The sequence below is a fragment of the Tupaia chinensis genome, unplaced genomic scaffold, assembly GCF_000334495.1.
Source record: "Tupaia chinensis unplaced genomic scaffold, TupChi_1.0 Scaffold000060_1, whole genome shotgun sequence".
NCBI classification, from domain to species: domain Eukaryota; kingdom Metazoa; phylum Chordata; class Mammalia; order Scandentia; family Tupaiidae; genus Tupaia; species Tupaia belangeri.
Genome location: NW_006159518.1, coordinates 2,585,592 through 2,612,173, shown reverse-complemented (window position 1 = coordinate 2,612,173; position 26,582 = coordinate 2,585,592). Strand labels below are relative to the sequence as shown.

The 26,582-nt window shown below is 48.8% G+C and overlaps 1 protein-coding gene across 1 annotated transcript in view; it reads left to right on the top strand.

The window, feature by feature from the left end:
• DNAJC1 (DnaJ heat shock protein family (Hsp40) member C1) overlaps window positions 1–21,276 on the top strand; it is a gene marked incomplete at its 5' end in the record, with an annotated part of 214,976 nt that extends 193,700 nt beyond the window's left edge. Inside the window, 3 exons of the mRNA XM_006141626.1 lie at window positions 13,668–13,716; window positions 17,944–18,386; window positions 21,093–21,276. Coding sequence (XP_006141688.1) covers window positions 13,668–13,716; window positions 17,944–18,386; window positions 21,093–21,161 — 561 coding nt within the window. The remainder of the gene's footprint in view (window positions 1–13,667; window positions 13,717–17,943; window positions 18,387–21,092) is intronic.
• Window positions 21,277–26,582: the final 5,306 nt, after the last annotated feature.

The following is a 26,582-nucleotide window of genomic DNA, read 5'->3' as shown; positions in this document are numbered from 1 at the left end:
CTAGGTTAATGGAACCTGAAGCTTACACAGTCATCAGCATGCTTTGTGATTTGTAGAGGATGGAGGGATGCCCTGTAATAAGCAACTTAAAAATCCATACGAGGCAGGCCAGCTCATGGCCTGGTGGTCACGGCAGCTGGATCCCACATGGCCAGCTACATGATTTGAGTCCTGGACCTGGCAACTTGAGAAGCATGCCCAGAGCATGTGTGTGCGTGTGCCCAAAGTCCCGGAAGGTGGAGAGATGAGAAGGGATTGTGGCTTGACCATTTCCATTCCAGTTACTTTCTTGTCTTCCTCTCTTTCTGGCAAGCACACACGCGCTCTAAATAAAAGATCCATACCAGACATTTCTGTTACCCAGTGCCCTTCCTGGCCATGCCATTTTCCAGTTGCTTTTCTCCCTCACCCTTATAATTCTTCCTGGCTTTTATCCTCCTCGTCCTTCCATTTTCCCTCCCTTTCTCTCTTCCAGATTAACCCTGAGTAGTCTGTACTCTGGATTCTTTTTACCCATTCTATAGAACAGTCTGCCCTTCCTTAGACAGCTAGGTGGCTGCCGACTCCTGGGCCCAGGACAGCAGGGGACAGTCACCCTCTAATTGGAACACTCGCCAGACTATCCCTTTAAGTTTTATTTTGACATGAATTTGAGTCATCTAGTCATGTTTTTGCCTGCCTGCTTTTCCTAGTCAAAGGGACTTCAAAGCTAATTTGAATGTTTCTTGCAGGCCCTTGACCAGAGAATAATCTTTTTTCTATTCAGTCATCTCCTTCCACAGAGGACATGGCCTGAAAAGGAGCAAACAGAGCAGTGGAGAAAGAATGTGGTGGTCAGGGGCGCGGAACTCCCACGTGGCCAACTGCAGTTCGTGTCCCGGACCTGGTGGCTTGCTCGCTCGCTCTCTCTCTCTCTCTCTCACACACATTCTGTTCCTCCCTGGTCAAATTAAAATAAATAAATACATACATAAAATAAAGTTCAATAAAATAATTCTTTGGAAAAAAAAAAAAAAAGAACAAGATATCCACCCAGCCTGCTGGAATCTGTCCCTTCTTGAAAATCCATAGGGTGACAGATATTGGTGACAGATGTATCTGACATACACTGGGGAACTTGAAGTAACAAAGAAATTGAATTCTGACTAAATTCACATAGTGAACAATTGGCAATTAACTCATCTAAAATAGTTTAAAATTTGCCTCCCTCTTGAGCGATGAGGCCAGACTCTCATCTTAGATATGTAATACCAGCATTCTCAGTACAGGATGCACTAAGTCAATACTTAATAAATCTTTGAGAATTGAAAGTATTTCGTTAATAATGTCACATCCAGTAAACCCCAGAATAGCTGAACTTAAAAGAAATTATTAATGCAATCCTTTTGTTTTATGGACAAAGGAGTGAAGTGGAAAAAGAACAAGACTTAAAACCTGATGTTGATGTCCTGACTCTACTATTTATGGGAGGTGTGACTTTGCGGGTCCTCAAATCATTCTGAGCTGAGGTTTCTTCATCTGTGGCATCAATTTCACAGGGTAGTTGGGGATGAAATATGATAGCATTATGAAAATACTTTGTTAATAGGAACCATAAAACACTTACACATCACTATTACAACCACTTTTATTGCAGATGTGATTTCTAGAAAGAGATAAAGGGCGCGTCCAAGGTCACAGAATTAGGAAATGGCATCCTGGTCTAGATCCCAGACCATCTGACTCTTAGGCCACATTGTCCTTTTGGTTTAGCAAAACCTTGATTTTGAACCCCACATACATAACAGCACTATGCTTTTTGTTTGTAATACCTTTATCAAGTAATATCTTCAGTGTGAAATTTCTTGACTTCCTGAGGTGCTGGGTGAAAGAGGAGTTATCTATTTATTTATTTTTAGATTTTTTGCCTTAGGGCATGTATACTCGCTGAAGAGAAAGAAGCAAAGACAGTGAGAGGGGGAAAGTGAGAAATCAGCCCTCTGGGGGATGACCATGCTGCAATGCCTTCTCCTCCACGCTCCTCCTAGGATCTTAGACATGCAAACACACGCCCAGCGTGAGTTTCCAGCCACCAGGTCTGGGACTCAGACCATGGTTGGCCATGTGGGAGTCCAGCGACATAACCACCACCATCTGCTGGCCTCAAGAAGGGTACATCTGAGAGCAAGGTGTTCTGATGTCCCAGATAGAAATAGATCATTCATTGTGGCTGGCTCCTGAGGAGCTCTAGCAGCCGCTCTCCCCTATACCCCTTTGAATATCTGAAGCATGAAATACTCACGTTCTCACTAAGTTCTAACAGGACCGTTGTCATCATCTTCAGTGACTCTTTAAAGCACAGCATACTTGCAGATTACATGAGAACTTTCCTTTATGTATCTACTATTTAAGATTCTTATACGTTTTCTGTTTTTTCTGTATTAGGTATTGGGTTGTCGGAAAAGTCATGAAATATTTTTCTGTTTTTCTGTGCAAAAACATGTCATGACTTTTCCAACAACCCAATATTTTGTTACTGGGACCAGCAGGTGACATGGTGAGTAAGGTGCTGGACTTCCACATGGCTGACTGTGGTTCGAGTCCCAGACCTGGCAGCTTGCCTTCTCATTTTTTTCTCTGTCTCTCTGGTCAAATTAAAATAATAATAAGTAACGGGACCAGCAGTTGGTGTAATGGCTGTGTGGCTGGACTCCCATATAGTCGACCATAGTTCGAGTCCCTGCCCCAGTGGCTTAAAATCATGCTGGGATGTGTGCATGTGTGCCCAAGATCCCGAGAGGAGAATGAAGGAGAAGGGATTGTGGTGTGGCCATCCCCCCTGGGGGGCGATTTCTCGCTTTCTGTCTATCTGTGTCTCTGTCTTTCTGGCGAACACATGCACCCTATAGCAAAAACCTCTCCTCCCCCCCCAAAAAAAAATAATAAATAAAATTAAATAAATACTCATTTTTTTTAGTACTTTGTCACTAATCTACTGGGTTTGTAATTTGTATTCACTCTTCAGAACCTTGTATCTTATCAAGAGGATAGTATCTACTTTAAGGCCTAGATCGAATTTACTAGTTAGAATCATTTATACTTTGAATACTGTGGATGATCTTATTGATTTAAAAAATTATTTAGGTCACGGATAATCTGTGGTGTGGCAACAGCATCATACTTTATAATAGGAATCTACCTTATTAACCTGAATCATTTGCTTAACTCCTGATGTACAGCTTAAAGATGCAGCAGGTCAGTAGGCTGACAACCCCCAGCAGATGCTACGTGTCATTGCAGTTCAGAAATTCTTTCTTCAGCTTAGTAAGGTCTGTTATTGACTCTCTTGGTCATATATTTTCTTTTTTTGTTTGAATTCTTCTGCTCCAAGATTTCTGCTTAGTTCTCTTGTATGATATCTATCCCTTTGTCCAGTGTCCCATTCACATCATGTAATGCTTTCATGATTTAATTTAATTGTTTGCCTGTATTCTCTTCTTTTACTTCACCGAGTTTCTTAGGATCATTATTTTAAATTCCTTTTGGGACATTTCAGAGATTCCGTTCTCTGTGGGGTCTGTTGCTGAAGCATCATTGCATTCTTTTGGGGACATTACATCACTTGCTTTCTCCTCTATCTCGTGTCCCTCTGTTGATATTTTTACATCTGGTGAACCAGATGGTGCAATCAGCTTTATAGGATGTCTTTCATGGTGCAAGATGCTCTGGTAGATGCATTCTCAGATGTTGGTTGTGTGGGGCAAGTTGGCTTTGGTTCCAAGTGGGCGCAGTAGTGTGGTTTTCCTGTATGTCTTCAGCTCTAATCAGCATCAGTGATGCCTGAAAGTGACTCAGTGGCCTAGGCTGGCTGCTTCCATGAATTGTGTGGTGGGGAAGGGGGACTCCTTAGAAGCGTGGTGGTGGCAGAGCTCACTCTCCCATCTACGTCCTCAATACTCGGGACATCAGGACCTCTCTGAAACTCAGCTGTGAGCAAGGTCACTCACTGGCTGCTCTTGTGGGATGTGGGGGTAGGACCACTCAGTGCACTGTTTGACTGTGGGCAGTTCATTTGCTGCTTCCATGAGATATAGCGGGGAGCAGTGAGGCTACTCCAGTGACTCTCGGTGCCTGTGGCTGTAGGAAAGGTTGCTTGCCCAGTTGCTCTGGTGGGGTGCAGGTGGGTGGTTTGTCACAGGATGATGATGTGCAGCCGCAGCCTGGGTGGGGGAGAGTACAACACAGCCTGAATAGTTCCTGGGCAATTCAGTGGTGTGGAGCCCCCGGCTACTCCCCAAACTGGGCTCACAGCCTGTAAGGGCTCCTGGATTCCCCTGCGGTAAAGTCTGCAAGTTCAACGTGTTAATGGGGGTTGCTGGGTTCTCTTGTTTACACCCTCCCCATCATGAGAAGTCCCTTCCAGTTCCAAGCCAGTCTCAGCTGGGGAGACAGGGAACTTTGCTGCCCTCTCTACAAGGCCAGCCTGGGACTCTGTGCTCCTCATCATCTTCCACATCCTCGCTGCACTTCAGCACTCTCCCTCAAACACTGCGGTTGAATATTATCTGCATAGTCTTTGTTTCATTTCTTTTTGTTATGGGAGAGAAGCAGGTTAGATACTTCTAGTGAACCATCTTGCCAAATTTTTTACAAAGGAAATTCTCTGAACCTAAAGCATTTGACAAGTTAGGCTACTGGAACCATTCCAACAAGTGTGTCAATCATCTTCTCAAAGGTAGGTTAGAAAGTGATTTCCTTTCTGTAAGGAGGGGTTGTGATGTGACCATCCCCCATGAGGGCTGCTTTCTCCCTTTCTCGTGAGTGCACATACCCTCTAGCAAATTAAAAATAAATAAATAAGTAAATAAATTCTGTTGTGAAGAAATATAGGACAAGAAATTAGGGGTCTATTCTTTTAATAGATGGAGATGAGAGCGGCATAGTCCCAGAAAGGCACAAACTACAAAACTTAATCAACAAATAATTTGACTTTACTTCTGAATTCTCCTCAATAACATGAGAGGGGTAACCACTTATCAGTGTTACCTTAATATAAAACCAGGGGCACCGCAAGAAAAGAAGAACAGAGACCGATATTTTTTTATGAATATGGATGCAAAAAATCCTCAACAAAATAATAGCAAGTCTCAAATACAGTAACTTATAGAAAGAACTGTGCACCATGATTAAATGGAATGTCTCCCAGGAATGCAAGGTTAGTTCAACATCTGGGAATCAATTGATGTAAATATTTCTTGTTGAAGTGTCCTCCTGCATGGCCAATTACAGTTAGAGACCTAGACCAGACAGTTTGAAAATCACGCCAGGTGCATGTGCATGCATGCCCACAATCTCGAAAGGACAACGAAGGGGAAGTGACTGTGGTGTGGCCGATCCCCTCAAGGGGTGATTTCTCACTTTTTCTCTCTCTCTCTGGCAAGAACATGTGCCCTATAGCAAATTTTTTTTTAATAAAAGAATATTGTTCAGCAATAAGGAATGAAGTATTGGTACATACTACAGCTTGGATGACTCTTAAAAACATGCTAAGTGAAAGAAACCAGTCCACAAAGAGCCATATAGTATGTGATTCCATTCCTATGAAAGCCCAGAACAGGGGAATCTACAGAGACAAAAAACTAGGTTAGTGGTTACCAGAGGATGATTGTGGTGGCGTGGGAGGGGCGTGGGGATGAGGGAATGCAGGAATAGCTAAGTAGTACAGGTTTCTTTTTTTTTTTTTTTTTTTTTAGAGGTTTTTGCTATAGGGCATGTGCGCTCACCAGACGGACAGAGAGAGTCAGAGAGACAGAAAGCGAGAAATCACCCCCAGGGATTAGCCACGCCGCAATCTATTCTCCTCTCAGGATCTTGGGCATGCATGCACACGCACCTGGCGTGAGGTTTAAGCCACTGGGTCCAGGACACGAACCGTGGTCGACTACGTGGGAGTCCAGCAACAAAGCCATTATGCTAACTGCTGGTCCCAGTAGTACAGGTTTCTTTTTGAGATGGTGAAAATTTCCTGTAATGGGAACCAGCAGTTAGCGTAATGGCTATGTCGCTGGACTCCCATGTAGTCAACTGCGGTTTGCGTCTCGGACCCGGTGGCTTAAATCTCACGCCAGGCGCGTGTGCGTGCGTGCCCAAGATCCCGAGAGGAGAATGGAGGAGAAGGGATTGGGGCGTGACCATCCCCCCTGGGGGGTGATTTCTCGCTTTCTGTCTCTATGTCTCTCTCTGTCTGGCGAGCGCACGCGCCCTATAGCGAAAACCTCTCCAAAAAAAAAAAAAAATTTCCTGTAATTGATTGTGGTGATAGTGTACATATAATAACAATTATACAAGAAAATATAATATAAACCATTGAATTATAACTTTTAAGTGGATGAATTATATATATAAATTATATCTCAATAAAGATATTTAGGGTACAAAAAAGAATGGGATCATCTCCAAAATATTTTGTTAAGTAAGAAAACAAGATGCAAGAAGGGCAAAAGGATTATCCCATTTTCTGGTGTGTGAGGATGGTTACATGAGTTCATAAATGTTAAAATTCAAGAACTTTGCAACAAAATAGAAAAAAGTCCATTTTATTGTAGATTTTGCTTTAAAAAGTAAATCTTGGGACCACCAGTTAGCGTAATGGCTATGTCGCTGGACTCCCATGTAGTCTACTGCAGTTCGAATCCCGGACCTGGTGACTTAAACTCACACCAGGCACGTGTGCGTGCGTGCCCAAGATCTCGAGAGGAGAATGGAGGAGAAGGGATTGTGGCATTGCCATCCCCCCTGGGGGGTGATTTCTTGCTTTCTGTCTCTCTCTGTCTTTCTGGCGAGCACACGCGCCCTATAGCAAAAAGCCTCTCAAAAAAAAAAAAAAAAAAGTAAATCTTAAAACACACCAGCAATTGAGACAGGAAAGGAATTCACCATGACCAGATTTGGTGGACACCAGGGAAGATGTCAAGAAGAAAATCACATTTGAGAGTACACGTGAAGGATGATTAGGCTGTGGACAGACACGTATTTAAGGAGAGATTAGATTTGATGGGGAAAGGAAGGCCATTCAGACAATGTAAATTATGGGCAAAAGGGAGCCAGCAGATAGCATAGCAGTTATGTCACTGGACTCCCATATGGCCAACCACAGTTTGAGTCCCAGACCCAATGACTTGAAACTCATGCCAGGCGCCGTGTATGTGCCTAAGATCCTGGGAGGAGAGTGGAGAAGGATTGCAGCATGGCAATCCCCCCAGGGGGGGTGACTTCTCACATTCCCTCTCACTGTCTCTGTCTCTTGCTCCAGAAGTGAGTACATGCGCCATAAGGCAAAAATCTCTGCCAAAAGAAGAAGAATGAGCAAAAGTACAGGTGAGGGAGTGTCTGATTGTCTAGGGGAGCATTAATTGTTTAGTTCTGGTAAACTGGAGGATATATACAAGAGGAATTCAGTTAAGTTTGTGGGAAAATGGAGTTAAAGGATGAGTTTATTTTGGTGCAGAAATTTTGAAATCCATGCATAGTTTTTTCATAATATGCATTTCTGATTGACTTATTTTGGTTAAATTTGTTAGAGGGGGCCAGCAGGGGGCATGGTAGTTAAGGGTGCTGGACTCCCACATGGCCAACTGGACCTGGCGGTTTTCCTGCTCTCCCTCTCTCTCCCTCTCTCTCCCCCCCCCCCCGCCCTCCCCATCAAATTAAAATAAATAAATAAAGTTAAATAAAATAATTCTAAAAATTAAAAAAAAAATTGCTTGAGGGTGTGTGCACTCCATAGAGAGAAAAAGTCCCTCTCTTGAGGAATGTTCACACCACAATCTCTTCTCCTCCATCTCTACCCCCTTTCAGGATTTTGGGCACATTCATGTGCCAACATGTTTTTCAGTCCACCGAGTTCTGGACTCAAACTGTGCGGTTGACCTTGTGGGAACCAGCCACCTTAACCACCACTCCATTGGCATGAAAATCTCCTTGAACAAGAAAGAGAATAAAATCAGATCATGGATTTTCTTGCATGTCAGATTGAGAATTGAACACTATTATATAGTCAGCGATCAACAGTATTTGATCAGAGATCTGCCTTGGGGATATTATTCTAAAACTAAGAACTAAGTTAGGGGCCAGCCAGTGGCATCATGGTTAAAGCAACTGGGTTCCACATGACCAACTGCACACTTTGGGTCCCACATCTGGCAATGTGAAATACACCCTGGACACGTGCATGTGTGCCCCAAATCCAGAGAGAATGGAGGAGAAGGGATTGCAGCATGATCATCTTCCCTGGACAGGGTAGATGCTTTCTCGCTTTCTCTCTCTGTCTCTCTCTGGTGAGTGCACATATCCTATAGCAAATTGAAGGAAAAAAAAAAAAAAACTAAGTTGGAGCCCATGTAAAAGGCTATTATATTACTTTGGGCAAATGAGAGTGAAGGACTAATACAGGTAAGAGAAGTCTAAGAGAGGTAGAGGCATTGTGAAGAACTTGGCAACTGGCTGCAAGAGAGAAATCCAAAAATTAAACTGTAGGCTTTAGGGCTGAGCAGCTAGGCTAGTAGTACTGTTAAGAAAAGGAAGGAAAACAAAGACGTTTGTTTTAGGTGAAAAGTTGGTAAGTTTAGTTTGGGGTTTGATTAGTTTGAAGAGCTAATATCTAAATAAGAGATTTAGGGCCAGTCTGTGGCATGGTAGTTAAGGTGGCTGGATCCCACATGGCCAACTGCACGATCCCAGACCCTGTACCTTGAAAAACACACCAGGCGTATGTATATTTGTGCCCAAGATCCCAAAAGGAAGAAGAAATGGAGGAAAAGAGATTGTGGTGTGACTATCCCCCTGGGTGGTGCTTTCTCACTTCTCTATCTCTCTCTAGCAAGTGTGCGCAATCTCTAGCAGATTACGAAAATACTAGTAATTATAATTATATGAGATGTAGAAGCCATGTATAATAGTATATCAGAAAAGGCAGTTGACCTCTTTCTTTACCTGTAAAATTAGATTTGGATTCAAAAGTTGGTATGTTACAGGGATTGAGAGCTAAGATTTTAGAGCCCTTGTTTCCTAGCTCCACTTCTTACTAGCAGGGAAAGCAAGAAATCACCCTGTAGGAGGGATGGCCACACTGCAGTCCCTTCTCCTCCATTCTCCTCTCGGATGTTGTGCACACACACAGGCACCCAGTGTGATCCTCAAACCGCCAGGTTCAGGGCTCAAACCAAGCTCAGCCATGTGGGAATCCAGCATCTTAACCACCATGCCACCTGCTGGCCACTCTCACTAGCCTTTTAACCCTGAACATGTTATTTATTTTCCCCAGACCTCAGATTCTATCAAATGGGGATAAAAACTATACCTACCTAATATGGCTGCTGTGAAGAACGTGTATGTACACACACACCTTATTTAATGGTGCCTTACATAGACTCTTACGTTGTAGGTGACATTCTTTCAGATCGTTTGGCCCTTTGCTATGGGGTTGATTTCCTGTGAGGCTGGCATTCCAAAGGGGAGATCAGAGCCCCTACACAGGTTAATTAATTATTTCTTCTCTGAGTTATTTTTAGGTAGATGAGATGAAATAGCAAAGGCGAAAATGGAAGAACACAAGAATGCCAAAGACAAAATGTCGAGGAACATTAATATTAGAGAATAAAAGGCAGGGGTGTATGGGAGGAGCCGGCGAAGGAACATTCAAAGAGAACCAGGAGATACTCTAATGATGCCACATGGAATAGAAAAGGTTAAGGCAAATTAGTTCCTAGTATTTACTGAATTTTTAATATTGGTTCAGTATCATGCTGAGTGTTATTTCAAATTTAAAACATCCCTAAGAAGCAAGTAATATTACTAGTGTTACCACCATACAGTGTGTAATGATTTACCTGAAAACTCCTGCAGTGTTAAATTTGGAGGCAGCCTCAGATTATTATCTTGGTGGCGACTACTGGCAGAGGTGTGCATTGGGTTGTCAGAAAAGTCATGACACATTTTTGTGCAGAAAAACAGGAAAAATAGGGAGCCAGCAGGTGGCATGGTGGTTAAGGGTGCTGGATTCTCACATGGGCGCTGGACTCTCAGATGGCCAACCACAGTTCTAGTCCCAGACCTGGTGGCTTACTTTTTCACTACCCCTCATCTTTCTGTCCCTCTCTGGTCAAATTAAAATAAATAAAGTTAAAATATTTCTTTTTTCTTTTTTTTTTCTATTTGGTTTTTTTTTTTTTTTTTTTTTTTGGGGGTTTTTCTTTAGGGACCCAGGGGCCCCCCAGCCTTTTTTTTTTTTTTTTTTTTTGAGAGGTTTTCACTATAGGACGCATGCGCTCGCCAGACAAACAGAGAGAGACATAGAGACAGAAAGCGAGAAATCACCCCCCAGGGGGGGATGGTCACACCGCAATCCCTTCTCCTCCATTCTCCTCTCGGGATCTTGGGCACGCACGCACACGTGCCCGGCGTGAGTTTTAAGCCACCGGGTCCGGGACATGAACCGCGGGTCGACTACGTGGGAGTCCAGCGACATAGCCACTACGCTAACTGCTGGCTCCCAAAATATTTCTTTTTAAAAATGGAAAAAATATGTCATAACTTTTCCAACAACCCAATATAACACTTTGTTATTTGCACTCAAGTTTAGAACAAGCCCCAAGTAAAACAATGGAAATGTACATAGAACTATTAGTTCTTATATGATTTAATTATGTCAACATACATGAATTTAACTTTAACTTTTATGTAGGCAAACAGTTCACTTTTGTCCATTTTATTGTGTGTTAAAATAACATCCCTCTTCTATACATTCTTTTCTTGACCCAAATGAAATATTAACCTAAGATCAAGATGAGGAAGAAAAACAACTGAGATGAATGTCTTTACTAAAGCACCAGTAAATTTGTCAAATTAAAAAAAAAAGTTATCCACGTATTATAGAGGATAATACATGGAAAACTGCTCAGAGAGAAAACATAGAAAATTGCTCAGAGTTACTAAGTTGATAAGAGGTAGAACCAAGATAGCGTACCAGATCTATGCTCTTAATGTGATTCCTTCTGTGAGAGTTGTCTTTCATATTTAATCAAAGCAGTTAAATGTTGGTTCAAGAATATACATGGATTAATGGGATAGGAAAGTGTAGGAAAACTGCCCATCTGTACAGCAGAATGTAACTTCAGTAAACATTTTAAATAAATGGACAAAAGGTGCCTTGTTTGATCAATGTATTCGAGAAATTACCCATTTGGAAAATAATTAATTAATTAATTTTGACCCCATATTTTTTAAATCCATGTACAGTTCAAGCACTCCGATCCAAAAATCTAAACCCGAAATGCTCAAAATATCTGTAAGTTTCTTTTATTAAATGAGGTTTTGGTCCATTTCTTAGTCTATTCTTCTGAAACTCCTGTGATGTATATATTTGTTTACTTAATTAATATCCCCTGTGCCTAGAGGCAGCCTTTATTCTTTTCAACATTTTATCTGTTTTTCTTCTGATTGGATGATCTCCAAAGATTTATCTTCCAGCTCTGAAATTCTTTCTCCAACTTAATCTAAACTGCTGTTGAAGCTCTCTGTTGAATTAGTATTTTAAATTTCATTTCTTGGGTATTTCAGTTCTAGAATTTCTATTTTTTTTTTTTTTTTATGATTTCTGTCTCTGTTGAATTTCTCATTCTGGTCTTATGTTGTTTACGTGCTTTCATTAAATTATCTGTCAATATTTTCCTGTATCTTGCTAAATCTCTTGAAAATTATTATTTTTAAATCCCTTCCAGGCATTTTAAGAATTTCCTTATCTTTGGGATCTGCTATTACTGTGTTTGTAGGGAGGCGCCACATTTCCTTGCCTTTTCATGTTTCTCGCATCCCTCTATTGATATCTGCACATCTGGTGGAAAAGTCGCATTTTCATCCCTTTAGAAAGGGGGCAGCTTTCTAAGTGGAAGATTTCTTTCTCAAAAACATGCCCTTTAGTGTGGAGTATGTGGGTATTTCGGTGTTGAGTGGGTGTAGAAGTGCACTCTCCACGTTTTCCTCTGTTGTGTTCACTGACAGTGGTGACACGACTTCAGTACTCCTCACATAGACTTAGAGTGTGTGTGCTAGTTGTGATGCAGTTTTGTTCGGGGTGGCAATGACCTAGTCAGCCCTTTGGCCATGGCAGTGGTAGGGAGCAGGGTGTCTGCCTGCAGTCTCAAGGGAGCTTTGCCCAGCAGTGGAGAGGGAATAGTCATCAGGACAGCAGGGCTGGGAGTGCCAGTCTCAGAGCCTGTAGGACTCTCCCTGGGGATGGGACAACAGGTTGATCCCTGGGGACCAGCCAGATTTGGAGGGCTCTCGCAGTAGGAGGGGCCTGTGTGCTCTCTGGAGCAATAGGGATTCTCTGTAGTTCCAATTGTGGGTGACATCAACAAATTGCTGGGATGCTGGTTACATAGGTCCATTTTATTTGTCAGAACTCATTGAATTGTACGTTATTTAAATCTGTACATTATTCTTTGTAAATGAAAAAAGGAGAAATCCATATGTAGATCTATAAGACATTTTTAAGTGAAAAAAGCAAACTGCAGAATGAAATATACATTATAATACCATTTATATAAAGAAAAAATAATTATCACCAAACAGAATTATTTCTGTGGATTCACATTATCATGCGTGTGTATATATGATGCTTCTTGGGTCCTGCTACCTCACTCCACTGGAAGATTCTTCCTGTAGTGTCCGTCTTCTGTGCTCTTAGGGTTTCATTCTAGGATGCAAAAAAAAAAAGGAAAGACTTTTTTTAAAAATAATTGTTTATTTTTATTTATTCATTCATTTATTTTAATTTGACCAGAGAGAGACACACAGAGAGAAAGAGAATGTGAGAAAGCAAACCACCAGGTCCAGGACTCGAACCATCGTTGGCCATGTGGGAGTGTCCAGCATCCCAACCACCACACCACCTGCTGGTTCCAAGAAATCACCCCCTAGGGGGGATGGCCACACCACAATCCCTTCTCCTCCATTCTCCTCTCGGTATCTTGGGCACGCAAGCACACGTGCCTCACATGATTTTAAGCCACCAGGTCTGGGACTCGAACTGCAGTCAACTACATGGGAGTCCAGTGACATAGCCATTACTCCGATCTGCTGGTCCCGGAAGACTTTTATATTGTATTATCATAGCATAAATATCATTTTCCCTACTTAGTATAATACTCACCAGTATATTCTCCAGTGAAGAAAGATAAATCAATTTCTAGAAATTTTAACTAATTAAAAAAAAAAAGACGGTTTATATAGTGATTTTGAAACTACTGGATCATTGGGAAAGTCATGACACATTTTTGCATAGAAAAATAGAATAATAAATCCTGACTTTCCTGACGACCTAATAGTGCGTTCTGACTGGCAGCCGGCCGCAGTGGAGCTGCCATTGAACTTGAAGTAGTCAGATGGCCGCGGTTCTTGGCCCTGACTCTGCTGAGAAGTAAATGGGTGTATTTTGGAACAAGGTGTTTAAACTAACTGGACCTCAGTTTCCTCTTTGGCTAAACATTGAGCTGGATTGGATGATCAAAGGTCTTCCTAGCCTGAGTTGCAGTGAACCCTGTTGATTTGCATGAACCTTACATGAAATTGGTCACAATTTATATGGAAAATACATGGAAAATAAGTTTTTTGCTTTTGTTTTCCAACAGGTGACAACCAAAGCCAAGCAACTGAAGGATTCTGTTACCTGCTCCCCAGGTGAGTTAGCGCCTGCTCTGTCCCATTACCTAACATGGTTCCTTTCAAATAAATTCCTCCTCCATGCCCCCTTTGTTCCTTTTTGCTAGGCCAGTACTCACCAGAGAGTGACTGAGAGAGGAGAAAGCACCCCCGTGGGGAGCAGTCTACACGGTCCACAGTCCCTCCTCTTCCATCTTCCTTCCTCCTCCATCACCCCCTCCTCCACCATCACCTCTTCTTCCGTCATCACCCCCTCCTCCTCTTCCATCTCCCCCTCCTCCTCCATCACCCCTACTCCTCTATCTCCCCTCCTCCTCCATCTCCCTTCCTCCTCCATCTCCCTCTCCTCCTCCATCTCCCCCTCCTCCATCTCCCCCTCCTCGCTCTTCCCCTCCTCCATCTCCCCCTCCTCCTCCATCTCCCTCTCCTCCATCTCTCCCTCCTCCATTGCCCCCCTCCTCCATCACCCCTCCTCCTCCATCTCCCCCTCCTCCTCCATCTCCCTCTCCTCCATCTCTCCCTCCTCCATTGCCCCCCTCCTCCATCACCCCTCCTCCTCCATCTCCCCCTCCTCCTCCATCTCTCCCTCCTCCATCACCCCTCCTCCTCCATCTCCCCCTCCTCCTCCATCTCTCCCTCCTCCATCACCCCTCCTCCTCCATCTCCCCCTCCTCCTCCATCTCTCCCTCCTCCATCACCCCTCCTCCTCCATCTCCCCCTCCTCCTCCATCTCTCCCTCCTCCATCACCCCTCCTCCTCCATCTCCCCCTCCTCCTCCATCTCTCCCTCCTCCATCACCCCTCCTCCTCCATCTCCCCCTCCTCCTCCATCTCTCCCTCCTCCATCACCCCTCCTCCTCCATCTCCCCCTCCTCCTCCATCTCTCCCTCCTCCATCACCCCTCCTCCTCCATCTCCCCCTCCTCCTCCATCTCTCCCTCCTCCATCACCCCTCCTCCTCCATCTCCCCCTCCTCCTCCATCTCTCCCTCCTCCATCACCCCTCCTCCTCCATCTCCCCCTCCTCCTCCATCTCTCCCTCCTCCATCACCCCTCCTCCTCCATCTCCCCCTCCTCCTCCATCTCTCCCTCCTCCATCACCCCTCCTCCTCCATCTCCCCCTCCTCCTCCATCTCTCCCTCCTCCATCACCCCTCCTCCTCCATCTCCCCCTCCTCCTCCATCTCTCCCTCCTCCATCACCCCTCCTCCTCCATCTCCCCCTCCTCCTCCATCTCTCCCTCCTCCATCACCCCTCCTCCTCCATCTCCCCCTCCTCCTCCATCTCTCCCTCCTCCATCACCCCTCCTCCTCCATCTCCCCCTCCTCCTCCATCTCTCCCTCCTCCATCACCCCTCCTCCTCCATCTCCCCCTCCTCCTCCATCTCTCCCTCCTCCATCACCCCTCCTCCTCCATCTCCCCCTCCTCCTCCATCTCTCCCTCCTCCATCACCCCTCCTCCTCCATCTCCCCCTCCTCCTCCATCTCTCCCTCCTCCATCACCCCTCCTCCTCCATCTCCCCCTCCTCCTCCATCTCTCCCTCCTCCATCACCCCTCCTCCTCCATCTCCCCCTCCTCCTCCATCTCTCCCTCCTCCATCACCCCTCCTCCTCCATCTCCCCCTCCTCCTCCATCTCTCCCTCCTCCATCACCCCTCCTCCTCCATCTCCCCCTCCTCCTCCATCTCTCCCTCCTCCATCACCCCTCCTCCTCCATCTCCCCCTCCTCCTCCATCTCTCCCTCCTCCATCACCCCTCCTCCTCCATCTCCCCCTCCTCCTCCATCTCTCCCTCCTCCATCACCCCTCCTCCTCCATCTCCCCCTCCTCCTCCATCTCTCCCTCCTCCATCACCCCTCCTCCTCCATCTCCCCCTCCTCCTCCATCTCTCCCTCCTCCATCACCCCTCCTCCTCCATCTCCCCCTCCTCCTCCATCTCTCCCTCCTCCATCACCCCTCCTCCTCCATCTCCCCCTCCTCCTCCATCTCTCCCTCCTCCATCACCCCTCCTCCTCCATCTCCCCCTCCTCCTCCATCTCTCCCTCCTCCATCACCCCTCCTCCTCCATCTCCCCCTCCTCCTCCATCTCTCCCTCCTCCATCACCCCTCCTCCTCCATCTCCACCTCCTCCTCCATCACTCTCTCTCTTTGGGCATCAGGCACACACGTGCACCTTTCCTGTCAGGCAGTGGCAGCAGAAGCAGCGTGGAGCAGAAGCAGACCCCAGTCCCCAAGTCAGTGGCTCGCAGATGGAGAGGACAAAAAGCAAAACCTGTGTGATACTTGGCCACATCCAGGTTCCCTGCCGCTCTCTAAACGTACCACTGAGTCTGTCACAGACATAATTACTCATTGGACTCGATTTTGTACTTTGGACTGTTTTGGTTTCTTTTTGGTTGTTGCCATAGGGTGTGTGTGCTCACCAGAGAGACAGAGACAGGGAAGGTGAGAAATCACCCCCTGGGGTTGGCCACACTGCAGTCCCTTCTCATTCTCCCCTTGGGATTTAGGGCATGCATGCACATGTGCCTGGTGTGATTTTCAAGCCACTAGTTCTGGGACTCGAACCACAGTCAGCCATCTGGGAATCCGGTGTCTTTAACTACCATGCCACCTGCTAGTTCCAGCAGTTTGTTAATAAATTTTAAAGATCCAAAGAACTTGGAAAAAGCAGTGCTTTTGATTTTATTTACTATATTAACGAAGGCTCTCCAAGAAAGGCTGTGACTCATCAAGACCATACATCTGTGCTTCTGAAACGTTACTGGGACTTCTAACACTGTTTTCTAAGATTGCAGATGCCTTTCAAATACTTTTTTTTGAAAGAATTATTTATTTTATTAATTTTTTTTAGAGAGAGATTTTTGCTATAGGCACGTGCACTTGCCAGAGAGACAGAAAGTGAGAAATTATTCCCCCAGTGGGATGGCCACACCGCAATCCGTTTTCCTCCCTTCTCCTCCTAGGATTTTGGAAACACGCCCGGCAAGAATTTTAAGCCACCAGGTCCAGGACTTGAACTGCAGTCGACTACTTGGGAGTCCAGCATGTAACCATTACACCATCTGCTGGTCCATTATTTTTAAATTTCACTATAGAACATATGCGCTCACCAGAAAGAGGGAAAGTGAGAAAGCAAACTTCAGGTCCTGGACTTGAACCCGGTCAGCCATGTGGGAGTCCAGCGCCTTGACCAGCACACCACCTGCTGCCCCCCAGTACTTTGAAGTGAAAGAAATCCAAGAAACAAAGCTAGCTTAATTGCCAGACATACAGGGTGGACATGACCTGCTGTGCATAAGGGACGTCGTGAGTTCAGGTGTTTGGTCCTTCCCTGTGTTGATCATGGAGAGAAATATTCACCAATAGCAATTCACGGAAATAAAAGGAAGGAAATAAAACTCACATGTAGCCTCCCCACTATTCTTATATTTGTTGAAGAACTATTTAATTGTATTATTAATGTTTTTGAATTTGCTACAGAGCATGTATGCTCACCAGAGACAGAGAAACAGAGAAAGAGAAGGTGAGAAAGCAAGCTGCCCGGTCTGGGACTCAAACTGCCGTGGGCCATGTGAGAGTCCAGCACTTTAACCACCTCTCCACCTGCTACCTCCCCACAGTTCTTATTTTGAGAGATACACTTCTTCAAACTTTTTTTGACATATAAATGTGTATAATACTTCTATAGGAACGAAGGGGGCAGCAGGTGGCATGGAGGTTAAGGTGACTGGATCCTACGTGGCTGATAGTATGGTTTGGATCCTGGAAGGGGTGATGCCTGCCCAAAATCCCAAGAAGAAAATGGAGGGGAGAGGCTCTCTCTCTCCATCTCTCTCTCTTTCCCCCCAGCAAGCACATGCACCCTATAGAAAAAAAAAAAAAAGAATGAATGAATTATACATTTCTAAAATCTGTTCTTAATAAGAAGCAAATTCTTCTTGACAAAGACAACTTTGCATTTTTTAATCACAACCTAATTCTGTATTTACTTATTATTCCTTTAAGAAAAAAGGACAAAGGCTTAGAGACGACAAAACTGGAATCAGACCCCACCTCTGCCACTTTCCGACAATCTTGTCCCATCTATGAAGTTAGGGTAATGATACCAGCCTGTCTGGAAAGGTGTAAAAATTAAGAGACGTGTGCAAAACGCGTAGCACGCTGCCTAGCCTGCAATAGGCAGCCACTGTCACCGTTGTCACCTGCATTCACCGCAACCTCCCCGTGTGCTGTGGCTGTCTTTCCTAGGCATGGTTAGACTCTCGGAGCTCAGAGCAACAGGCCCCAGTTCCAGGCTCACCAGGCCAGCCCCGGCCCTGCCCGACGACATCATCACCCAGAGAGAAGCTGCGGAGGCGGAGGAGGAGGGGCCCGAGGAGGACTCCGGGGAACAGGAGCCAGCGGTCCCCGAGAGCCGGCCCCGGAGGCGCAAGGCAGCCCGGCTGCTGGAGGGGGTGGCAAAGGCCGATCCGGAGGAGAAGGTCCGGGGCAAGAGGCAGAAGGACTTCGATGTTTCCGAGCAAAACGAATCCAGCGACGAGGAAGGCCAGAAAAAAGAACGAACTCGTGCTGCCGAGGAACCGTGGACTCAGAGTCAGCAGAAACTTCTGGAATTAGCATTACAGCAGTACCCGAAGGGATCTTCTGACCGCTGGGACAAAATAGCCAAATGTGTCCCGACTAAGAGTAAGGTAGGTGGCTGGGTGAGTTCGAACCCCGCTGCAGCGCGGGGTCTCCTTCACACCTGCCTGGGGACGGGGGGTGGCATGCTCCCACTCCCCAGCTCCCTCCCAAGGTGTTCCTGTAGCTGGTGCCCCAAGGTGCAGTTGGGAGCCTGTGTCTTCTCCTCACCAAGACAGCTAGCTTTCTCAGAGCCGATTCTGTTTGGGAACAGGAGCGTCACCTGCTGCAGCCTGCCCCCTTCCTGAGTGTCCCCGCTTCTCCCGGCCGGTGAGGGCGCCTGCCCTGGCTTAGCCTTCCTCCGTGGAGGCAGCCTGCCAGTAGGCTCCAGCCGTGGGGTGGAAAGAAGGCCCTTGGTGAAACCACAGGGCTATCCAGCTTTGGCCCAGGGGCCATGCCAGCTGGGGGTGTCATCCAGAGCCTCTTGGGTCCTGCCAGGTCAGCACCCCTGGACTCGGCAGGAGCACCCGGTTGCCCAGAGGTCCAGGCAGTGTTGTGGTGTGGGGTCCCTTAGGACCCTCCATAACCTTGGCTGGCTCTTCTCCTTGTCCCGACTTACATCTGCCCGAGGCAAGTCAGAACCCACAGAGGGCCAGGGCAGGGTACTGTCCTGTGCAAGGCCGTGGCCCCAGCCCTGGCTCTGGCATCTTCTCTGCCCTGTGATCCCGCAGCTCGGGGCAGAGCAGCAGGGTAGGGGCTGTCCTGCAGGCCTTGGCTGTCGCACCCTGGCCCAGCCTTCTCTGCCCGGCCGCATAGTCTGGGGCTGCAGGGGCTCGGGAAACTCCCGAGAGCCTTCTCTTCTGCCGTCTGCGCCCGCCGCTCAGTAGCCTCCGGGGACGTGCTTTGGTTTGGTTTGGTTTGTTTTAGAGAGTGTTGCTATAGGGCGTGTGCACTCACTGGAGACAGAGAGACCGAAAAGGAGAAATAACGCCCCCCAGGGGCGTGGGGGCGACCACGCCACAATCCCTTCTCCATCTCCTCCTGGGATCTTGGGCACCTACACACACGTGCCTGACATGAGTTTTAAGCCACTGGGTCTGGGACTCGAACCATAGTCAACTATGGGAGTTCAGCAATGTAACCGTCTCACCATCTGCTAGCCTCTATGTTATTTTTTTTCGTTGAAATTCTGGCTTAGAAAATCTAACCTGTCGCTGTGCATGTCCCCAAGTGTGTAAGTCTAGTCATCGGTCACCTGCTCAAAAATGATGATGCTGGGACCAGCAGTTGCATAATGGCTATGTCGCTGGACTCCCACGTAGTCAACCACGGTTCAAGTCCCAGACCCGGTGGCTTAAACTCACGCTAGGCACGTGTGTGTGCATGCCCAAGATCCCGAGAGGAGAATGGAGAAGAAGGGATTGTGGCGTGGCCATCCCTCCCCTGGGGGGTGATTTCTCGCTTTCTGTCTCTCTGTCTCTCTGTCTGTCTGGCGAGCGCACGCGCCCTATAGCAAAAACCTCTCAAAAAACAATGATGATGCTGGGGCCAGCAGGTGGTATGGTGGTTAAAGATGCTGGATTCCCACATGGCTGTTGGTGACTTGCTTTCTTGTTTTCCCTCTCTCTCTGGTCAAATTTAAAAATAATAATAAATAGAATTAAATCATTCTTGTTTGGGGGTGGGAGGGTTTTGCTATAGGGCGCATTGACATGGGTGATGAATTGCCATTGGCTTAAAATGACGATGCTGGGACTGCGGGTTCCTGAGATGGCACGCAGGGCCCATTGCCTCTGGCAGGGACCTTCCTGTTTGCACCAGAAAGGAGCAGGGCTCTATTGGCCCGCGGATGCCCGTGAGCCTGGACTGGAAGCGTAGGTGGGAGGGGCTCCCCAGGCTGCACTGGTGGGGATCCAGGGTCCAGCTGAGCCTCTGAGGGGGTCCTCCTGCACTGGAGCTTGGGTCTAGGTTTCCTCCCCAGGGGTGGGACTGTGCCCTGTGTCCAGGACATCATGGCCACCAGGGACAGCTGCTGCTAAGACCTTCGGCAGGGGTGTGTGGGGCGTGCAGAAAGGCCCCCACAAGAAGCGTTCCGTAGTCCTGGCTGCGAACCTGGCAGAAAAGGGGCACCCCCTGCCCAAGGCCGCCATTGGCCATCTGCTCTCCGGCAGTCTGCCCTGCTCCGGACCTGTTAACCAGGGCTCACCACACAGTGGGTGCTGAGAAGTACCTTGTGATCCCCTGAGAATAGTGCCCCCACTCCCTCCCCCCGCACCCCACTCCTGCTTCCCTCACAAGTCGTCGTTCCCGCCCCCACCACCACCGTGGTCTGAATTGTGTTGTAACTCCAGGGACACTGGAGGGAAGAGCAGGAGGCCACATTCTGGCAGGTTCCATAGCCCTGACCTGGGGGGCTGGGCTGGTGGGGGTCTCAAAGCCCCCAGGGAAAGGCCGACCCAGTGAGAATAGCATCGTGGCTGCCTGGCCTCAGGCATTTCTCTGGAGTGACCTGTAGGGACGAGACAGTGGGGATTTTCAGCAGCTAGGAGTGGCCGGGCCCACAGCCGCCATCCCTGCCCCTCCATGACTAGCGCCTTCACCTGGCTGGCCTGGGGCTGCTGTCTCCTCGCACCTGTCCGGCCGGGCCGGACTCCTGCAGGGACTTCCAGAGGGAACGGACACAGGCCTCGTTAGCCCTGGCACGAGCGCCACCAGCAGGCGGGCCGCGCTCCGCAGCTGCCCGGGGACGTCTCAGCTCTCTCTCTCTCTCCCCGCAGGAGGACTGTATCGCTAGGTACAAGCTGCTGGTTGAACTGGTCCAAAAGAAAAAACAAGCTAAAAGCTGAATATTCTAGAAGATGATACTCACCTTCATTTTCCAAAATGAGTATTTTAAAGATCGGATGCAGACATTTGCATTTTGTACCTCAGTATTTCTATACGTCATGTGCCTTAAATAAACAAACATTTTGTCGTGCTGTGCTCTTTAAACAAGTACTGTGTTTGTTGTGGAGGAAAGAATTTGGGTTTCTTTTTGTTGGTCATTTTTTTCTTTCCTTTTTTTTAATAATTATTTTATTTAACCTTATTTATTTATTCATTTGTTTGTTTTAATTTGACCAGAGAGGGACAGAGTGAGAGTGAGAGAGAGAGAGAAAGCAAGCCGCCAGGTCCAGGACTCAAACCACAGTCGGCCATGTGAGAATCCAGCGCCTTTAACCACATGCCGCCTGCCAGCCTTCTTTCTTTTTTTTTTTCGCCAGACAGAGAAGGTGAGAAATATCACACACACACACACACACCCGTCACGGGGATGGCCATGCCACAGTCCCTTCTCCTTTTTTTTTTTTTTATTTTTTTTTTTGGGCGCCGGCAGGGGGCGGGGGCCAACCACGGTTCAAGTCTCGGACCTGGTGGCTTGCTTTCTCACTTCCTCTCTCTCTCTCTGTCTCTCTCTGATCAAACTGGAAAATAATAATGATAATAATAAATAAAGTTAAATAAAATAATTCTTAAAAAAAAATTACTTTATTTAACTTTATTTATTTTATTTTAACTTGACCAGAGAGGGCCAGAGAGAGAGAGAGGGAAAATGAGAAAGCAAGCCGCCAGGTCTGGTACTCGAACCATGGTGGGCCATATGGGAGTCCAGAGCCCTTAATCACCACACCTCCTGCTGGCCCCGATACCACAATCCTTTCTCCTCCATTCTCTTAGGATTGGGGCATGCACGCACGCACACCTGACATAATTCTCAGGCCACCGGTCCAGGGCGCAAACCCTTACCCACCACACCACCTGCTGGCCCAGGGCTTGGGTGCCTCGCGGATTGTTTTAGTTCGCTTTTCTGGGGAGCAAACACAGCTCGCTGATGCCACACAGGCGTGTTACCGAAGGACCGTCCGGGCGATTTCAGACTTACCGCTCCTGTCCTTATTCTGGGAACGAGTGTCAGGGCGCAGTTGCGGGTGTTGACATCACACGGCAGGAGCAACACACGGTGACCTCCAGAGGGTCTGCACAAGCGGCAAGCTCGGAGTTCTGGCTCTGGGGGGGGAATGTGTCCCCAAGTCACAATTTCCAGAGCATGTGCAGCCAAGCATGGAGGTACCGACGAAACTCAGTATCCGGCTGTGGAAGACCACAGTGATGTGTCCCTGGCGGGTCGTGCTTGAACTGGCCGTCAGCCGAGTGTCCTTAACTCGGTCCTGTGGGGGGCTTCGAGCCAGTTCAGTAACTGCAGGGTGCCTGCACCTGAGCATGAAGATAACCAGGACACACTTCCAGAAGTGAGGTGCAAACATGTCTATAAAGATGTCATTTTTCTCTAAGGATTGAAATGAGGTCACGGTGTCATGGAGGAGAGTGGGTGGCTCTGAGCATTCGTCCCCAAAGGAGGACTTGGGACCAGGTAAGCCTGAGCCCCACCTGAGCACAGCGACAGAGGAGCCGTCGCCATCAGGGCCCAGAGTCGAGCCAGTCTCGGGGTGGCACCAGGGCAGACAGGTTCCCAGACCCTCAGTCTGCCGGCGCCACCTCGCGCTCCTGCTCGGCTAAGGGGTCTTTGGAGAATTCGTGGAGAGGAATGGAGGGGCGGTGGGTGGGCCTGGCCCTGGTCCCTCTGGTCCCAGGCCTTTGTGCAGCTTGTGACACTCCGTGAGCACCTTGCCGGCGATCACCGTTGTTACGGCACCTCGGACTGGATCTCTGTCACACACCCGAGTCCTGGTACAGGTCCCTGGGAGTGTCGGGAGCCCGCATTGGAGCGGGTGCCGTGCAGCAGGCCAGACCCTCCCCTCCGCCTGCTCTCCGTCCTCGTCTTCCCTAGGCTAACAGGCCCTGCGCGTTCTCCCTGACATCTGTGTCTGCCTTCCAGGGGGAGCCCCTCTGGCCTGCCCTCTTCCTGGGCCTCTGGGAGCTGAGGGGTTCGCTCCAAGTCCCTGGCGTCTCTGGCCCTTGCACTGCGGGGCTGGCCCATTTAGTGATCTAAATTTCTCTTCCTCACTGGGGCAGGTCTTAGACCTCATTTCTTTCTCTTTCTTCTTTTTCTTTCATTTTGCCAGAGGGCTCATGCACTCAGAGAAAGGGAAAGTGAGAACCCCCCACCGCCCCACTCCTCCCCACCGTGGGGTGAGGTCACGCCTGCATCCTTCCTCCATCTCTGTCCCCTTTCAGGATTCTGGGCAAGCACACATGCCTGGTGTGTTTCCCAAGCTTCCGGGTCTGGGGCTCAAACCCGCAGTTGGCCACGTGGGATCCAGCTGCCTAAAGTGCTGTGTCATTGGCTGGCCCCGAACTGCCATTTCTTTAAACCACTTATTGCTCCAGTTTTTAAAGCTTGCTTACGTGCCATCCTTTATCCTCATGACACCTGGCCAGCTGAACAGGCTCTCGGCCCCCATGGCAGAGCCATACCTGCCCCCATGGGCCATCCATGTGCTGGATTGGTGGGGTGCCCTTCCCAGTGGTGTGGAAGTGTCCTGCCCTGCCTCAGTGACGGGTTATGACACTATGGTGCAGCCGGAGGTCTTTCAGCAGACGACCCAGTTGCTTAGATCCTCAGCAACCATCTGGCTGGTGGGCAGCTTGGCGGTGGGCCTCCCCTGGTAGTCCCACACAGTCGGCTCTCCTGGACAGGCACGGCAGCCCTGCTGAGGGCGGGGCAGCTTGGGGACGGCTGCAGCTGGCCAGCTTCCCCACTGTTGTGTTTGCACCTTCTCAAGTTTAGAACGAAATAATTGGGAACAGCGAGTAGTATGGTGGTTAGGGTGCTAGACTCCCACATAGCAAACCACGGTTTAAGTCCCAGACCCAGCGACTTGCTTTCTCACTTTCCCTCTCCTCCTGTCCATCTCTCTGGTGAGTGCACATGCCCTATAGCAAATTTGAAAAGAATAATTTGAAAATTAGGAAAAAAAAATAGCAAATTAGGGAAAAAAAGTTAAAAAATCTTCAGAAGCATTCACTGGGGGTCACTGCCCAGGTCTGGGCCGCAGCCCGTCCCGTCCCGCTGACACGTAGTCTGGAAGGACTTTCCTGAGCGTCCCTTGATGCCCGCGGAAGGGCATAGCGACTTGTTTCCGCCGCCTGCCCGTGGTGACCCAGCCCGGCAGCCGCGTGTGCACTGAAGCCAGGCAGTAAAGGGACGCTGCCGGCCTGAGTTTTAAGCCACCGGGTCCGGGACACGAACCGCGGTTGACTACGTGGGAATCCAGCGACATAGCCATTATGCTAACTGCTGGTCCCGAGAACGGAAACTTTTTAAAATACCAGATATTGGGGCCGCCAGTTAATGTGGCTAGATCCCACATGCCAACTGCACGGTTCCAGGTTCCAGTCCCAACCCAGCTGCTTGACAGACACATGGGGCACGTGTCCAAAATCCCAAGAGGACAATGGAGAAGGGATTGTTCTACACGGCACAGCTTCCATTGTGACGTCTGAGTACACGCCAGGACGCAGTGCCACATGGACCAGGACAGCCATCTCCATCTGTCTCAGTACACCCCACCTAGGCTCCGGGTCCGGGGGTTGCTAAGATGTGGCCCGTCCCAGAACCCGCGTGTCCTGGAGGGGCTGTGCGTTTTCCCACGGGGAATGCTGGCGTGAGTTTTGTTTGCTTTGGCTTAGAATGCCCCTAGGTGGAGGTGCCGTGTCCACCCTGACCCCTAGATTTTCTGGGGCAAGGCTGAGACTCAGACAGTGTCAGGCCTGCCCGGGGAGTCCCTGAACTGGCCCTCAGCCCCCCAGCCCATCAGATGCTCTCAGGCCTCCAGACTGACGACTATCTGGAGACTGAGGTAAGGCCAGGCTTCAGGGTGAGACCTGCGTGATCCATGACTTGAACTGGTCCAGCTTAGTCATTTGACAAAAAATGAATTTTAATATTCTGTCCCGATTTGGAAAATCGCCCAGCTTCCATTCATGGTCCTGAAACAGCCACCGCCAAGTCCTGGCTGGAGAATGAGGCCGTTTTCCTGGCCCAGCGTCCCTTTACTGCCTGGCTTCAGTGCACACGCGGCTGCCGGGCTGGGTCACCACGGGCAGGCGGCGGAAACAAGTCGCTATGCCCTTCCGCGGGCATCAAGGGACGCTCAGGAAAGTCCTTCCAGACTACGTGTCAGCGGGACGGGACGGGCTGCGGCCCAGACCTGGGCAGTGACCCCCAGTGAACGCTTCTGAAGATTTTTTAACTTTTTTTCCCTAATTTGCTATTTTTTTTTCCTAATTTTCAAATTATTCTTTTCAAATTTGCTATAGGGCATGTGCACTCACCAGAGAGATGGACAGGAGGAGAGGGAAAGTGAGAAAGCAAGTCGCTGGGTCTGGGACTTAAACCGTGGTTTGCTATGTGGGAGTCTAGCACCCTAACCACCATACTACTCGCTGTTCCCAATTATTTCGTTCTAAACTTGAGAAGGTGCAAACACAACAGTGGGGAAGCGCACCACAGCCTCGGCCTTCGCCTTTACCGCCCCGCGCCCAGGGACTGGCAGCTCTGGCCTGGGGAAGGAAGCAGGGGCTGTAGGACAGGGGTCACTGCTGCCCAGCGCCCGCCTCGGGAACAGCCCCGCGGGGTCGGGCTCCAGTCGGGAAAGCCCATCCTCGGTTCAGCGTAAAAGGAATCCTGGCGGAACCAGCAGATGGCGCAGTGGTTACGTCGCTGGGCTCCCACGTAGTCGTGAATCGCTGTTCAAGTCCCGAATCCGGCGACTTGAGACACCAGGTCTGTGTGCGTGGGTACCCCAAATCCTGAGAGAAGAGGGAAGGGATTGCAGCCTGGTCAGCCCCAGGGAGGGGTGATTGCTCCATCGCGCTCTCTGGCAAGCGGAGGGCCCCACAGCAACACTCCTCCCACCCCCCACCCCCCGGAAAAGGAAATACTGGTTGGGGCCGGCGGGTGGCTGGTGGTTAAGGGCGCTGGACTCCCACGTGACCGACTGTGGTTCGAGTCCTGGACCCACTTCGCCTCTCTCTCTGGTGAGTGCACGTCCCCTATGCCAAATTTAAAAACAGTGACTGGAAGTACAAAATGGGACGTGAGCGCGGCGCAGCATTAGCAGGGCCCGAGGGCGCAGCCCCTGCCCCCCAGTCCAGGCTCCCACTGCGGGGAGGGGGCGGGGCGCGGCCGCACCCCAGCTGGCGCCCCTTCCTCCACCTGTTCCCCGGAGAGTCAGGGACGAGGCCCGGCGGGGGCAGCAGGGACACCCGCCCCCGGCCGCGGGGCCGAGCCGGGCTGGGGCTACTGGGCTCGGGGGGACGGCGGC